This window comes from Mobula birostris, chromosome 20, assembly GCF_030028105.1.
Source record: "Mobula birostris isolate sMobBir1 chromosome 20, sMobBir1.hap1, whole genome shotgun sequence".
In the NCBI taxonomy this organism is placed as follows: domain Eukaryota; kingdom Metazoa; phylum Chordata; class Chondrichthyes; order Myliobatiformes; family Myliobatidae; genus Mobula; species Mobula birostris.
Window position 1 is genome coordinate 34,228,967 of NC_092389.1, and position 17,031 is coordinate 34,245,997.

The window sequence follows — 17,031 nt, forward strand, 5'->3', positions numbered from 1 at the left end:
AAACTATAAAAAGACCGTATGATGTTAAGATTTAAAACTGGAACCCCTGAAGTGAAACAAATGGGACACATTTTCCTTCATTCCTATCAGTTTCCTTGGATCTTGGAATGTGACAATGGTGTATGGAAGTGCAGTAGCTGGGGAAGGTACTGTGGAGAAATCTGGGCTGCATAGCACTCCTAAAGCAGAGGCTAAATCAACCGGGAATCTTTGAGGTATTACTGAGTGATCTAGAAATAAATCATACATTATTAGACTAAAAGGAGGACACTTTGAAAATGTAACAGCAGCATTGGACAGAGTCACCATGAGCTGATGAAAGGGAAGTCATATATAACGAATTTGTTTTCGGTGGATGTAGCCAGTGGAATAGTTTAGCAAAAACAAATTGACATGGTATATTTTGGCTTCCGGAAGACCACACAGGAGATTATCAAATAAAAACTGAGCACAGAGACCTAATGGGTACTATACAAGCATGAATGGAATTTTGCAATTAGATGAAAAATAGTTGGAACATGTTTGTTAAATAACCGATGTTTGAGAACTAAGCAACTGGGGTTGCTTTACCTGCTCGACTCCTTGTCACATCTTCCTGTCACAAGTACAAAGCAGAAATACTTGCTGCCTGACTGCAAGACCAAATCACCACTCCTTCACAGTGACCTGTCACACGACAGTGGTCTTGAGGAATACCATGGTCACAACACGGCAGAATAATGACTCAGAGCCTGGGGAATTTCAGCTAGTTGGCAATAGCAAGATTGCAGGTGACTCAATTTATGGTTAGGTTTTAACACAAGGGACCTGTTGAATATTTCCAGGACAGTATGTTTCACTGCAGGGATGTGAGCATTGAAAGATCTAAGAGAATGGTCCTGAGGTCAAAGGAAGAAAGAAACATCAAAAAATTGCCATTCAGACAATCATGCTTATGTCAGTCTGAAAGCACTACGTAACCAAATCCCATCTTCCAGGATTATATCTTCAGTTTGTCAGATCATGGTTCAGCAAGGTCACGTCTAAGTACTTCCATGATTGCAGCCTCGACTATCCTTTCAGACTGGAAGTTCCAGACTCCACCACCCACTGGATGAAAACATTTTCCCTAATTTCCCCTCTGATTCTTTCTTAGATTTGACTATTAGTTCAAGAGCAACATATCCTCAGGTGTCTCCTGAACTGCCATGTGCGCACAGTGACACATAACCATCGCTATTTTATTGATACAGTAAAAAGTTTTTAAAAGCAGCAGTTGGCTGTTTTAAGTTGGTGTTTGGTTCTGGATGAGCCATAAGATCATCTTTTTAATTGTTGACGATCCACAATTCATCTTTTTGTTGGCAGGGCTTGGCTGTATTTACAGCTGCAATTTGTCTTGATGGAGAGGGGGCGGCTGGTGGGAACAGAGGAGAATTTGAAAAAGTTGGAATTGACCCCGTCCTTCAATTCAATTAGCAGTTGAAGTGAACTGTACAATCAGAAAGGGACTCAGATTCAGCTGAGTTAATTGTCATATACACCAGGGTGCAGTGAATGCAGAAGATCATTGTGGTCAGCGGTCAGGGTGGAGCTGTTCATGAAACAATCAGCCTTGTGGATGATCATCGCGATGTCCGCTGCTGCTCAAGTTCCAACAGCCAGAACTTGAGCTCATCCAGCTGCAGACACTTCCTGCACCTGTCTGTGTGGGACACTTCTTGCATTTACAGCTTAAAACAATCAATAAAATTATTTAAACATATGTTCAGTATCTACCCTTGCGACACTAGCAAGCCTGGAACTGATTAGATAAAGAAACTGCAGAACAAATAAATATTTTAAAAATAAACCTTGAAAAAAATACTGTGAATGATTTATGAATGAAAAAACAAATGTAAAAGCAGATTTTATTTACATGACTCACTTATACAATACAAACAGGAAGACATTACGTGACTATATTTGTATTGTGGCAAAAGTGGATGCTTCGATCCGCTGAGAACTTGATAAGACCACAACACGATAGTTGCCAAGCATCAGGATGGAGAGACCCTGGTGCGAAAGTGGGTCTTTTAGCTGGTCGGTTTTGTTAAGCTTACAATTGTAAACTACTTTAATGGAGCAATTAGGACAGAGGTTGAAAATGTTTTACTTGACTCCAGACCTTCCATTCAAATGTCTAATAGTCCCTATGTCTTATGGTCTTACAGTAGGATCCGGGATCATCCATGATGGAAGGGCGGAGCAGACTCGATGGGCTGAATAGCCCAATTCTGCTCCTGAGGTCTTAAATATCAGTTGAATCAATGTATAACCAATATTTTCTCAACAAGGCTGTATAAAAGATCACTGTGGCCGCTGGGCCTTCAAGTTCACAGCCAGCAAAATCAGTTACACATTATTAGTTTCAGCAGAACAAGGAGGGTGCATTCCTTTGCCCCATCAGTTTTATCCATAGTTTATGAAGTAATACAATAAACTAGGGACTTCTGATGGAGCCAACTAATTTCTGATTACCTATCCCTGCATGCATCAAGGTTTAGTTTTTTTTAATTGTTTGTAGAATATATCAGTGATTTAGCCATGATTAATAAGCTTCCAGATAGCACTATGGTTGTGTAATTGACAACAGGGAAGAATTGTGCAAGCTTCAGGAAGATGTGACAGGTAAGAAAGATACGAGTGCAAATCAACGCAGCTAGGTAAGAAGTAATGCAAGCCAGACAAGGCCTTGCACAATAAAAGGTAGGATGTCTAAAAACCTGGGGACCCTGGTGTACATGTCCACTGATCCTGAAAGGTAGCAGTGCCGGTAACTAATTTGATTTAGAGTACAAATTGCCAATCTGTTGGGACTGCAGCAAAATACAGCAAAAAGATTTTTGTCGTGGCAATTCAGGATAAATGTATCTAAGCAGTCAGTGAAGGCAGTGTGAGACATCTGATCCACCTGATGGCTACTTTCAGTTATCTACGGACTTGTACCCTAAGGTCCTTCTGTCCATCAAAAGTCCTGAGGGTTCTACCATCTACTATGTACATCCTACTCTTATTTCCCCTTCCACAATGTATCATCTTGCATGTGCAAGGATTAAATTCACCTTTGCTATCATCATGCTTCAACAACCATCCTTGCTACTTGCAACATTGTTATCTGCAAGCTTCATTATCATACTTTGTACATTCATATCCAAATAGTCAAACATTAAGGATTCCAGCACAATCTCACAGAAAATCCTACTCTATGTATGCTCTGTAGCTTTACTCACCCTTAGAATGCAGTTTCTCTGAAAAGACCATTACACTTATTATGTATTAATCTTTTTTGCTTCTTGCTTTTCATCACTTCTAGAGAGGCTATTCCTATCAGAACCCTCTGGTTCATTTTCCAGCTCCAGCACTCACTCCCCTTCAGCTGGAACCTTACCATGCACCCTGTCCTTTCACCTCTTCTATTTTCACTTCATGATCGGACAAAACAGGGACGAGGTGACTGCTTTGTGGAGCCCTCTATTCAATGTGCAAGTTTAACACTGACATCACTCTGACCTGTAGTGTTCCATGGTACCTCAGTGTAAACTCAAGATACAGTACCTCATCTTGTGACCAAGTTTGTGTCAGCCTTCAGATTAAATTCTGAGTGCAATAATTTCACATAACCTTCACTTCCAGGGCTTTAATTAAGCCTTCTATCATCAACAATATTTTCCTTTGGTAATTTCATATATCGTTCTACTTCTCTCAGTTACACCTTCCTAAGACTAACATTTTGTTTCTTTTCTCATTATTGGCAAAGAAACACATCCAACTTTACTCATCACAGACCCTTTCTCTGCATGTGAACACTAGTTTAGCTTTAACTAACTCTTCCACTATTAACACCCTATGGATGCAGTCCAACCAGCTGGCTTATTGGGTATTTTTTCATATTCCATTCATTCTTCAAAAAATGTGCAGTCACGCTGAGGATATTCTAGATGGAAAGGGAGTGAAGTAATTGATATGGTTTATATCTATCGAAGAACTGAAACAACACAGAGAGCACTTGGTCCATTAAATCTTTATTGAGTACAGGTTTCCCCCGCCATCCGAAGGTAGAGCGTTCCTATGAAACGGTTCGTAAGCCGGAAAGTCGTAAAGCAAAGAAGCAATTACCATTTATTCATATGGGAAAAATTTGTGAACGTTCGCAGACCCAAAAATAACCTACCAAATCATGCCAAATAACACATAAAACCTAAAATAACAGTAACATATAGTAAAAGCAGGAATGATATGATAAAAACACAGCCTATATAAAGTAGATATACTTCTCTACAATCATTGCCTGCACTGTTCTCCGTAGCGAAAATCTCACGCAAGCGCTGTCAGCAAAAACACGGCGCAAGCGCTCTCTCCAGTAACCTTTGAGATATGAAGCTGCCAAATCATTCCAAGTAACGCATAAAAATACACAGCCTATATAAAATAGAAATAATGTATGTACAGTGTAGTATCACTTACTGGAATCGGGAAGACAGTGCTGAGCACACTGATGATGGTGTGTTAGGCTGAGTCGTCGGAGGTTGGGATGGTGCAGTGGCCCCCACCCTCCAGGCAGTGAACCGATACCGATCCGCGAAGCATGCAGTGGTGCAGCGGTGGCCGGGACGCACCCAGCGCATCTTTAAGAAAAAAGCCAAAATCGCCTCTGATCCGGGCCGACATTTACGTGTTGGGCGGCACCTAATTAATTAGCTTGTTTATTTCGGCTTTTTTTCTTAAAGATGTGCTGGGTGCACCCTGCTACCGCTGCATTCTCCGCGGCAATGTATCGGTCCGTGGCCCGTGGGTTGGGGTGGTGGGACACTGGGGTGTCATCTGTTTCCATCAGGGCAGGCAGGTCATCTTCTTCTATGTCTGCCTGCCTCGATGTCCAAGGTCGAGGTTCGTCATCTGCTGTGGCTGATGTGGAAGGCTTGAAAAATGACAGTATGCTTGACTGCTAGCCTCGCACATTTTTCTATCATACAGTTCTTTGTAAGCACTCAAACCATCCTGCAAATATGCCCGAAACCTACGTACCCTTTCAAAATTAAAGTCGTATTTTATCATTGCAGCGAAAATCTCCTGCAGTTGCTTCACGTTCAGTTCCTGGACGACTTCACTTTCGGTCCGTTCGCTACTGCATTCGGTTTCAATTGTTATCCTTTCCTCTTCCAATTGCATCAGCTCTTCATCTATCAGTTCTTGGTCATGGGATGCTAAAACCTCTTCAACATCATCTTCGTCAACTTCCACAAGCCAAACTCACCTTGTTCACCACAATCGAAACGTTTAATTATGTCTAGTTTTACACTAAGTGTAACACCCTTACGAGCTCTTTTAGGCTTTTCCGATACCTTAGAACACATCCTGCTAATGGATGGTCACAGGCACGTGTTTAAGCAATGCCGGCGAGAATGCCGTTCCGAATCCAGGGGAGGAGCAGCTGCTCGGGGCGCGCGCTGCTTTTTTCACGTGCTGCCTTTTTTCGTAACAGTGAAAACACCTTCTGTTAGCGAAAACAGGTAACTAATGTAGGTCTTTCGTAACAGTGAGGTTTCGTAAAGCGAACGTTCGAAAAGCGGGGGACACCTGTAATTTGTCTTATTCCTTGCATTTTTCCCACAGCTCTAAAAATAATTTTCCTTCAAGTACACATACAATTCCCTTTCAAAAGCTCTGATTGCTGATGCAAGTCGTCAGTGCCTCCTTTATACAAAAAAAATGTATTTTCTACTCAAGAACTCTTAGTCCTCTTAGGTATACTAAGACTACCCTTTTCTCAGCATCCCCCCTGCTCTAGGACAGAGCAAACTAGGAGCTAAACTGCCTCACTCCTGCAGCCTCTTTAATACATGTTTAATCAGCATGACAAAACTCTACTGAATGAGCTTCTGTTCTTCCATTATCAATGCGTGTCAGAAGCAGATGCAAAAGGAACAAAATGAAACATACACTCAGTCAACCACACCACCTGGGCCCAGCACACTGTAGATCTTAGGAATAAAATGAGAGCTACAGAATTCTAATACTTGGAACCAAGAACATGTTACACTGCAAAAGAGAAGCTAATCCTCAGGGATCAGAAGCCTTTCTCACTGCTACGCACCTGCATTCACAGCAAAAAAATACATAGGGATCAGCACCCAATGCACACCCAAAAACACCTCACTGATTTGAAAGACTTCCTTGCATTGAGTAACACCGAAATTAGAATTTTGCTGCTATATATGAATCACATTTGATGGATTGGGAAAAGGGTCAAGCTATTGCAGGATTTGTCACTGGAAAGGATCCAAAAAGATTATTGCAAGGACTAAAATTTGGTCATAGCCCTGATCATTTACGGAATTTCATCAACATGTACACAGCAAATATGGAAATACCCTCCCTTCTGAATTTTTCAAATCAAACCTTAAGTGAAAGTGAAGTTACAGTTAAATCTAGCCTCACAAGAAAACAGACCAACAGCTGAAATATAAGTAAAAAAAATGTGCAAAAAATTTACACGTTGAGATCCTGATGAGACTTTTACCCACTGAAAGCTAAGTGAACAGTAACTGTACAGACAAGAGATTCTACATTTGCTGGAAATCCAGAGCAACACACACACAGTGCTGGAGGAACTCATCAGATCAGGCAGCATCTCTGGAAGTGAATAGTCTGTTTATTCATTTCCACAGATGTTGCCTGTCCTGCTGAGTTTCTCCAGCATTTTGTGTGTGTTGAACAATACCTTTCTTATTTTTTGAATAATTTTTATTCACGTTATATTTCAATTGTTGAAAATTTTTGCATTGTAGAACTTGAGAACTTCAGTCTAAAACATCTAAACACTTGAAAATTCATGAATTGCATCAGAAATGATAAAGTAATGCTTTAACTGAAGTAAAATATTAAAAACATTCATAATGACAAGATATCACACACTTCCAGCTCATGTTCTCTCCCCTACACCCAGCATTCACCAGCCCTCCCCCTGTGGGTAACATATTGGCATGGATAAAAGAATAACTAACTAATGCAAAACAGATAGTAGGAATAAATGGGTCATTTTCAGACTGGCAATCAGTAACTGGTGCGGTAAGAGAGGGATCAGTGCTGGAGCCTCAACTACTTACAATCTATATTAATGACTTGGATGAAAGGACTGAGTGTACTGCAGCCAAATTTGTTGACGACACAAAGTTAGGTAAGTTGGCAATTGAGAGGAGCATATACAAATGCTCTTAAGGGATTTTGAGAGGTCACGTGAATGGGTAAGTTCTTGGCAGATGAAGTACCATTTGGGAAAATATGACGCTACTCACTTTGGAAAGAAAAATGAAAATGAAAACCCACTCTTTAAATGGAAAGAGGCTACAAAATGTTGCAGTACAAAGGGAAATGGGGGTCCCAGTACATGAAACACTAAGTACGTAGGAGTGTATAGCCTAATACAGAGCTTCATTTGGCAGAATTGCACATGAGGAGGAGGCATACAGGAGTAAGATACATCAGCTGGTTGAGTGGTGCCACAACAATCTCGTACTGAATATCAGCAAGACCAAGGAACTGACTGTGGATTTCAGAAAGGGAAAGTTGGAAGTACGCACACTTCATTGAGGATCAGCAGTGGAAAAGGTGAAGTTTCTGGGCATCAGCATTTCAGAGAATCTATCCTGGGCCCAACACATTGAAAAAGGAATTATGAAGGAGGCATGCCTGTGGTTACACTACAAGAGGAGCTTGCGGAGATTTGGTATGTCATCAAAAGCTCTCGCATATTTCTACAGATGTACGATGAAGAGTATTCTAATTGGTTGCATCACAGACTGCTCCATCAAGGGCATAACCCTCCTCACTATTGAGAACATCTACAAGAGGCAGTGCCTCAAAGTAACTGCACCAATATTAAGGACCCTCACGATCCAACTCAGGCCATCTTCTCATTACTACCATCAGGGAGGTGGGACAGGAGCCTGAAAACCCACATTTAACCCTTTAAGAACAGCTTCTTTCCCTCTGTCATCAGATTTCCTAATGATCCAATAACCCATGAATACTACCTCACTATTCCTCTACTGCATTATTCACTTTTGCAACTTACAGCAATTTTTATGTCTAGCAGTGTACTGTTGCTGCAAAACAAACTTTATGCCATTTGTTAGTGATAATAAACTTGATTCTGATACTGCAGATGCAGTGAGTAATTAGAAAATCTTATAGCAAGTTGTCTCTTATCACCAGGGATAGGGGGAATTTAAGTATGGAAACTTTGATGTAATTTGACAGGGCATTGATATACCCAGAGTACTGCATCAGTTTTGCTATCTGTACTGTGGGTGGAACTAAAGGAAAGGGAGACATTTTTAATAAATACTGCTCTTCAGCTTTTACTGTGGAGAAAACAATGGAATCTAAGGAAAATGGGAGAATTAAGTGATGTTGTTTTCGACCACATACAAATTAGCAGAGAGGTATTAAAGGACTTAAAGAGCATTAAGGTGGATAAATCTCCAGGGCCTGATCTAGTGCATTCTCAGACCTTGTGGGAAGCTAGGGAAGAAACTGCAGAGACATTTGCATAGATTTTTGCTTCATCTTCGGCTACAGGAGAACTTCCAGAGGAATGCAGAGTGGCTAACATGGTACGATTGTTTAAAAGGTGTAGGAATACAAGCCAGAAAACTACAGGCCAGTGAGTCCGACATTGATGATGGACAAATTGTAGGAGGAGATTCTAAGGTACAGAAACTACCAACATATGGAGAGATAGGATCTGATTCAGGACAGTCAACAAGGTATGGGAAGTCCTATCTGTCAAATCTACTGAAGTTCTTTGAGGAATCAATGCTGTTTATGTAGGATTTTGACTGGAAGGTCCAGAAGGGGTGATAGCGGATTGGATTCAAAATTGGCTCAGTGGTAGAATGTAGAGGGTGATGATCGAGGGTTGTTCCTCAAACTGGAGACCTGTGTCTAGTGATGTGCCACAGGGGTCGTTGTTGGGACCTTCTTGGTTTGTAGTTTGTATATTCGATTTGGATGTAAATGTACAAGACCTGGCTAGTAAGTCTGCAAATATTAAAATAGGTGGTGTTCTAGACAGTGTAGAGGGCTATGAAAATTACAGGAAGGCCTTGATCAGCTGGGTATGTGGGCTGAGGACTAGAAAGTGGCTTTCAATCCAGATAAATGTGAGATTTTGCATTTCAGAGGATCAAACCAGAGTAGGACATAAAGTGAATGACAGGGTAGTGCATAGCTCACTGCCGGAAATAATGGTTTGGGTGAGCACAATAGCAATGCTTAAAAGCTATCTAGGTAAGTACATTACTATAAGTTTAGAGGAGACCTAAAGTGGGCAGATGGGACTAGCTCTGTGGGCAAACAATCAGCATGGACTAGTTGGACCAAACGGTCTACTTCCATGTGATATGACTCTATATTTAATGGATCATATGTTTGCACTGGAGGCAATGTAGAGAAGGCTTTATAGATTGTTCTTTGCTGACTGGAGTGCGCATGGGTAAGAGGTGATCTTTTTGATACCGTCAATATTATGAGGTGATCGACATGGGGGATGCTGAGAAAGTATTTCTCCTAGTGATAGAATCTGGAATTAGGGTCATGGTTTCAAAATAAGCAGTCATCCATTTCGAAGATTATTAGAACTAGGTTTGCTATCTTTGGGCATTTTCTGCACCAATAACTGTGGAGTACCAACAACGTATCCCTTCATTACACAACACCTAGAAATCTAGCAATTTGGGCTTTGCATGAACAGAACAACTGAATGTCCATAACTTGCTAGGATAGACTTGCTAGACGTTCACCACTTTCTGAATGAAGCAATTTCTCCTACTCTCTGTCTGGAACAGACCACCCTTTTCTCATTTCCCTTCATTAGGAGAAAACATCCTCCACGTCTAGCCTGTCAAACCTTGAACAGTTTTGTAAATTCAGAGGTCTCCTCTCATTCTTCTAAACTTGACAGAATACCATCCAAGTCTCTCCTTGTATGCCTGGAATTAACATAGTGAATACTTGCTGCACAGACAAGCTTTTTTTTAGAAAAAGGAAACTACAGCAGTGCACAATACAGGTGTCCCCTGCTTTTCGAACGTTCGCTTTACGAAACCTCGCTGTTACGAAAGACCTACATCAGTTACCTGCTTTCGCTAACAGAAGGTGTTTTCACTGCTACGAAAAAAGGCAGCACGCGCCCTGAGCAGCCAAGCTCCTCCTCTGGAACTGCATTCTAGCCGGCATTGCTTAAACATGTGTCTGTGAGCAGCCGTTAGCAAGATGAGTTCTAAGGTCTCGGAAAAGCCTAAAAGAGCTCGTAAGGGTGTTACACTTAGTGCAAAACTAGACATAATTAAGTGTTTCGATCATGGTGAACGAAGTAAGGACAAAGTGAGTTTGGCTTGTGGAAGTTGACGAAGATGATATTGAAGAGGTTTTGGCATCCTATGACCAAGAACTGATAGATGAAGAACTGATGCAATTGGAAGAGGAAAGGATAACAATCGAAACCAAATGCAGTAGCAAACGGACCGAAAGTGAAGTCGTTCAGGAACTGAATGAGAAGCAACTGCATGAAATGATAGAAAAATGCATGAGGCTAAGTAGTCAAGCATACTGTCGTTTTTCAAGCCTTCCACATCAGCCACAGCAGACAACGAACCTCGACCTTTGACATCGAGGCAGGCAGACATAGAAGAAGATGACCTGCCTGCCTCGATGTCGAAGGTCAAGGTTCGATGGAAACAGACGACGATGAGATGACACCCCAGTGTCCCACCACCCCAACCCCCGGGCCGCGGACCATGCAGCGGTAGCGGGGATGCACCCAACACATCTTTAAGAAAAAAGCCGAAATAAACAAGCTAATTAATTAGGTGCCACCCAGCATGCCAATTGCGTCGCCTCTGATCTGGGACGACATTTACGTGCCGAGCGGCACCTAATTAATTAGCTTATTTATTTCGGCTTTTTTCTTAAAGATGTGCTGGGTGCATCCCGGCTACCGCTGCATTCTTTGCGGATCAGTATCGGTCGGCGGCCCGGAGGGTGGGGGTCACTGCACCACCCCAACCTCCGATGACTCAGCCTAACACACCATCATCAGTGCGCTTGATGTCTTCCCGATCCCCGTAAATGATACTACACCGTACATACATTATTTCTACTTTATATAGGCTGTGTATTTTTATGAGTTATTTGGTATGATTTGGCAGCTTCAGAGCTTAAAGGTTACGGGAGAGAGTGTTTTTGCCGAGAGCGTTTGCACCGTGTTTCTGCTGAGAGTGCTTGCGTGAGATTTCCGCTACGGAGAACAGTGCGGCAATGATTGTAGATAAGTATTTGTACTTTATATAGGCTGTGTATTTATCATATCATTCCTGCTTTTACTATATGTTACTGTTATTTTAGGTTTTATGTGTTATTTGGCATGATTTGGTAGGTTATTTTTGGGTCTGCGAACGCTCACAAATTTTTCCCATATGAATAAATGGTAATTGCTTCTTCGCTTTACGACATTCCGGCTTACGAACCGTTTCATAGGAATGCTCTACCTTCGGATGGTGGGGGAAACCTGTTTTCCACGCTGTACAGTGGCATGCAAAAGTTTGGGCACTCCTGACCAAAATTTCCGTTACTGTGAATAGCTAAGCGAGCAAAAGATGACCTGATTTCCAAAAGGCATAAAGTTAAAGATGACACATTTCTTTAATATTTTAAGCAAGATTACTTTTTTATTTCCATCTTTTACAGTTTTAAAATAACAAAAAAGGAAAAGGGCCCGAAGCAAAAGTTTGCACACCCTGCACGGTCAGTACTTAGTAACACCCCCTTTGGCAAGTATCACAGCTTGTAAACGCTTTCTGTAGCCAGCTAAGTCTTTCAATTCTTGTCTGGGGGATTTTCGCCCATTCCTCCTTGCAAAAGCCTTCTAGTTCTGTGAGATTCTTGGGCCGTCTTGCATGCACTGCTCTTTTGAGGTCTATCCACAGATTTTCGATGATGTTTAGGTCGGGGGACTGTGAGGCCTATGGCAAAACCTTCAGCTAGCACCCTTGAGGTAATCCATTGTGGATTTTGAGGCGTGTTTAGGATCATTATCCTGTTGTAGAAGCTATCCTCTTTTCATCTTCAGCTTTTTAACAGACGGTGTGATGTTTGCTTCCAGAATTTGCTGGTATTTAATTGAATTCGTTCTTCCCTCTACCAGTGAAATGTTCCCCGTGCCACTGGCTGCAACACAAGCCCAAAGCATGATCGATCCACCCCCGTGCTTACCAGTTGGAGAGGTGTTCTTTTCATGAAATTCTGCACTCTTTTTTCTCCAAACATACGCTCATTGCGGCCAAAAAGTTCTATTTTAAATTTAGCAGTCCACAGGACTTGTTTCCAAAATGCATCAGGCTTGTTTAGATGTTCCTTTGCAAACTTCTGATGCTGAATTTTGTGTTGAGGATGCAGGAAAGGTTTTTTTCTGATGACTCTTCCATGAAGGTCATATTTGTGCAGGTGTCACTGCACAGTAGAACAGTGCACCACCACTCCAGAGTCTGATAAATCTTCCTGAAGGTCTTTTGCAGTCAAACGGGTTTTGATTTCTAGCAATCCTACGAGCAGTTCTCTCAGAAAGTTTTCTTGATCTTCCAGACCTCAACTTGATCTCCACCGTTCCTGTTAACTGCCATTTCTTAATTACATTATGAACTGAGGAAACGGCTACCTGAAAAAGCTTTGCTATCTTCTTATAACCTTCTCCTGCTTTGTGGGCATCATTTATTTTAATTTTCAGAGTGCTAGGCAGCTGCTTAGAGGAGCCCATGGCTGCTAATTGTTGGGACAAGGTTTGAGGAGTCAGGGTAATTATAAAGCTTTGAAATTTGCATCACCTGGCCTTTCCTAATGATGACTGTGAACAAGTCATAGCCCTAACAAGCTAATTAAGGTCTGAGACCTTGGTAAAAGTTATCTGAGAGCTCAAATCTCTTGGGGTGCCCAAACTTTTGCATGGTGCTCCTTTCCTTTTTTCCCCCCTCTAAAATTGTACAAAACAAAAAAAATACACTAATCTTATTTAAAATATTGAAAAGAATGTTTCATCTTTAACTTTATGACTTTTGGAGATCAGTTCATCTTCTACTCACTTAACTATTCACAGTAACAGAAATTTTGACCAGAGGTGCCTAAATCTTTGCATACCACTATATAATTGCAAAACTTCCTTATTCATGTAGTCAAAGCCTCTCATTATAAAGGCTAAAATATCATTGGACCTCCTAATCACTTGCTGCACCATAAGATGACTTCAACAACATGAAGTTCACCAAGGTCCTTTCAAACATCAAAATTACTCAACCGTGTCCCATTTAATAAAAGTTCAGCTTCAAATGCATCAAAGTGGATGACCTCACAGTTTCCAGTCTGCATTCTACCCGACACATCTTTGCCTGCTCTCCGAGCTTGTCATTAATCCTTGAAGTCTCTTTACAGCCTTTGTATTGGCAATCCTGCTTATTAAGTATCGTCAGCAAGCTTAGAAATATGACATTATGTCTCCTTCGCCGAATCATGGAATTACAATATCAAGTGGCTGGGCTGCAAGCACCGATCCCTTGTCACACTCTGCCAACCTGTCAAGGGCCATTTATTCCCATCCTTGTCTTTCTGTCCAATAACCAATTTTGAACCCATGCCAGTACACAAACCTGTAATTCCTTGTGCTCTAACCTTGCTCAATTTTCTTGAAAGCCTTCTAGAAATCAAATTACACCATGTCCACTGGATTCTCAGTACATAATTGATTTGTCACATTTTCAAAGTACTCAGGTAAATTCATTTATAGGCCCATGTGATTCTGCTCAATCCAATTATTCTCTTACAGGAGCACAGTTGTCAATAAAATTCAATCTGAGATTTCAATAGCTACATGTTGCTAATGGTAAGCATTGACTTTTGCAGTGAGGACAGGTTTGTAAATCAAAGATACGTATAAAATTAATTGTATTTGTAAATAGAACTATCACAAATGACCTCCTCAGATGATGTTATGGTGAACTTCTTCAAAAATTTATCTATCACATCGGCAATCATGAATTTTCTTCAAGTTATAGCTCCTTCAGTCACAGTCTGTATAACTCCCTGACCTATGGACTTCCTTGCTGTACTTCATCAAGGCCATTCCTTGAGATTCTTGTGAACCAAACTAGTGAATCTATTCATTAGATCAAGACTGCTACTTATATCATTTCTCTCAGACTTTCTCTAACTTGGCCTGCACAAAAGCACAACAGTAGAGCTCCTTCCTCGGAGTTCCAGATTCGATACTGAGCAGGACATTCCTCCTGTGACCATGTCAATTTTCTCCAGATGTTCCAGTTTCTTCCCACACCTCAAACATAAATGTGTGAGCCAGTAAGAAACATAGAAAACTTACAGCACAATATAGGCCCTTCAGCCCACAATGCTGTGCCAAACATGTCCTTACTTTAGAAATTACCTAGGGTTACCCATAGTCCTCTATTTTTCTGAGCTTCATGTACTTATCCAGGAGTCTCTTAAAAGGCCCTATTGTATCCGCCTCCACCACCGTCGCCAGCAGCCCATTCCACGCACTCACCACTCTCTGCGTAAAAAACTTACCCCCGACATCTCCTTTGTACCTACTCCCCAGCACCTTAAAACTGTGCCCTCTCGTGTTAGCCATTTCAGCCCTGAGAAAAAGCCTCTAACTATCCACACGATCAATGCCCCTCATCATCTTATACACAAGGTTAATTAGCCACTGTATATTGACCCTTAATGTGAAGCTGAATCTAAGGAGTTTAGAAGTGAGTTTATGGTAATGTGACATGAATAAAATGAGATTAGTACAAAAGTCTGTACTTGATGATCAAGGTGGACTTGGTGATCTGAAGAACCTGTTTACATGTGCATCCCTCTGTGACTCTAATTTGCCTTCAAACAGAAGTCCTAACACTTATCAGATCAAAAGCCTGCATTATGCCCATGCATTTCATATCCCATCTCAAGCTAAGTGTTCCAAACTAAGTACAATGTGACTAAATTGTATTGTAACAAGATCAAAATTGTGATTTATTGACAAATTATGCTGTTATACTGGCAGTCTGATCTGCCTGGAATCAAAAGGACAGCTCATTTTAGGGACCACAACGGGCTCCTCCTCATTTTTTCCATGAGTACTGGGAAGAGGTCAAGTGGAACAGTCAGGGAATCTAACATGCATTAGCTCTTATAGACCCACTGTCCTTTGTACAATTTCATATGGTTTGCAGCTGGCTGCTGTAAGATATATGGGTACCCAGAAAGGTCCTGCTGTGGCCTCCAATTAAGAGAGGAAATGCAGGATATAAATTAGGAATTCTTATAATTGTCAATTAAGACAATACAGTGAGGTAATTTAAAGAAATAGGGTGTGAGTTATCTCTTCAAAATCCTCTCTATTCATCAATACATGCTCTTTATCACTTGATCCGTGGTAGCCGATCTCCATATGGTCCTTTGTCTTCCACCTTACTGCTATCCCCAGCTCTGCTTTGAAAACTATAAACCCTCCACTTTCCTCTCAGGTCTGAAGAAGAATCTCTGACTAAAAACTTTGACAGTTTGGCTTTCCACAGATATTGCTTGATTGACTGAGCTCTTCCACTACTTCTGTTCTTGTTATCTACCAGACATGTCAGAAACATGATGGAATTCTCTCCACATGGCCGAATAAGTGCAGCTCCCATGATACTTAGAAACACTGACAATTGCGGGGACCAAGAAAACATTTGATTGTACCCTATTAATTACATTAAACATTCATTCCCTTCACCACTGCCACACTGGGTACCACCTACAAAGTACACTACAGTTATTCACCTACACTACGTAACTTACGACCACTAAAGACAGTGGGTACAAGAGAACACCATCCCAATTTGCACAGGGTCTAAATCTTGGAACTCCATATCAAACAGCATGTGGGAATACCTTAAACAAGGAAGCCAATTGTGAATGTAATATTCAGTGTTTTCTTTCTCAAGTCTTTGTTGGCTAAAACAAAATGGTCATATTGTTGTATTCTATCCCACTTGCAATAAAGGGCAAATATGTAATTTGAGATCAATTGTCATGCCAAATACTCCAATGCAGCAGCTTACCGTAGCTTCTGAATATTGGATGCAATTCCTGAAAGTCGATAAATGCCATCCACCACTCCATATTTTTCAATAAAATCTGTGCAGCTTTTGAGTACCTGGGGGACTGAAGAGAAAAGAAAACTCATCACAAACTCAGGGAAGGAAAATACTCCTTATATTTACAGAGCAAAAAAAATAGCCAGAACTACTTTCACCACCGGACAACCGATTTCCTTTTCTGTCTCATCCAAAACATAAGCTGTTAAATGTCACTGGGTACAGTTTCATGGAACATTCCTAAATAAGTTCAGACACTTTAGGGCTGGTGCATGTACAAAGTGTTTTCAGACAGGTATTTTTCTGTCACTTCTAATTCTGCAAATGCATCAGTATCACTTCACCTTAACGAGAAATTTGTTGGCTTCTATTCTGGTAGTTCTGCTCCTTGGTGTGCCCTTTATGGAAATACTATCCAACATTTTTATCCATTAAGAGAAATTAATAGAATTCAACTGGAAATTTACCAACTCATACAATCATTGCAAAAACTATCTGGATGTTCCAGGCAACATTATGGTCAATGTTATTTTCCACATTTGTAAATGGTTTGTATGCCACTTGCTTTCAATACAAATAAACACCGCTACATTTCCAGGGAACTGTTTCATACATCTCGTTCTACATTTCTCCAAATGTTTGATGGGGTTATATCTGCAACAGATCCAGGATGAATGGGTTAACAGGAAGTGCCTTTCACTGGAGCCAAGGAGAATGAATTTATTGAAACAACAGATTTTCAAAGGGCTTGACCGGGGAAAAGCTAGGAGGATCTTTCCCCAATCAAGGGGATCCAGAGCTAAGTAGTACAGCTTCAAAA

The 17,031-nt window shown here is 41.0% G+C and overlaps 1 protein-coding gene across 16 annotated transcripts in view; it reads right to left on the reverse strand.

The window, feature by feature from the left end:
* Positions 1-17,031, reverse strand: part of LOC140185133 (rho GTPase-activating protein 32-like) — a 583,009-nt gene that overhangs the window by 52,835 nt on the left and 513,143 nt on the right. For all 16 annotated transcript variants that reach the window (XM_072238473.1, XM_072238466.1, XM_072238464.1 and 13 more), the window contains one exon: positions 16,176-16,278. In XM_072238473.1, the coding sequence (XP_072094574.1) occupies positions 16,176-16,278 (103 nt within the window). The remainder of the gene's footprint in view (positions 1-16,175; positions 16,279-17,031) is intronic.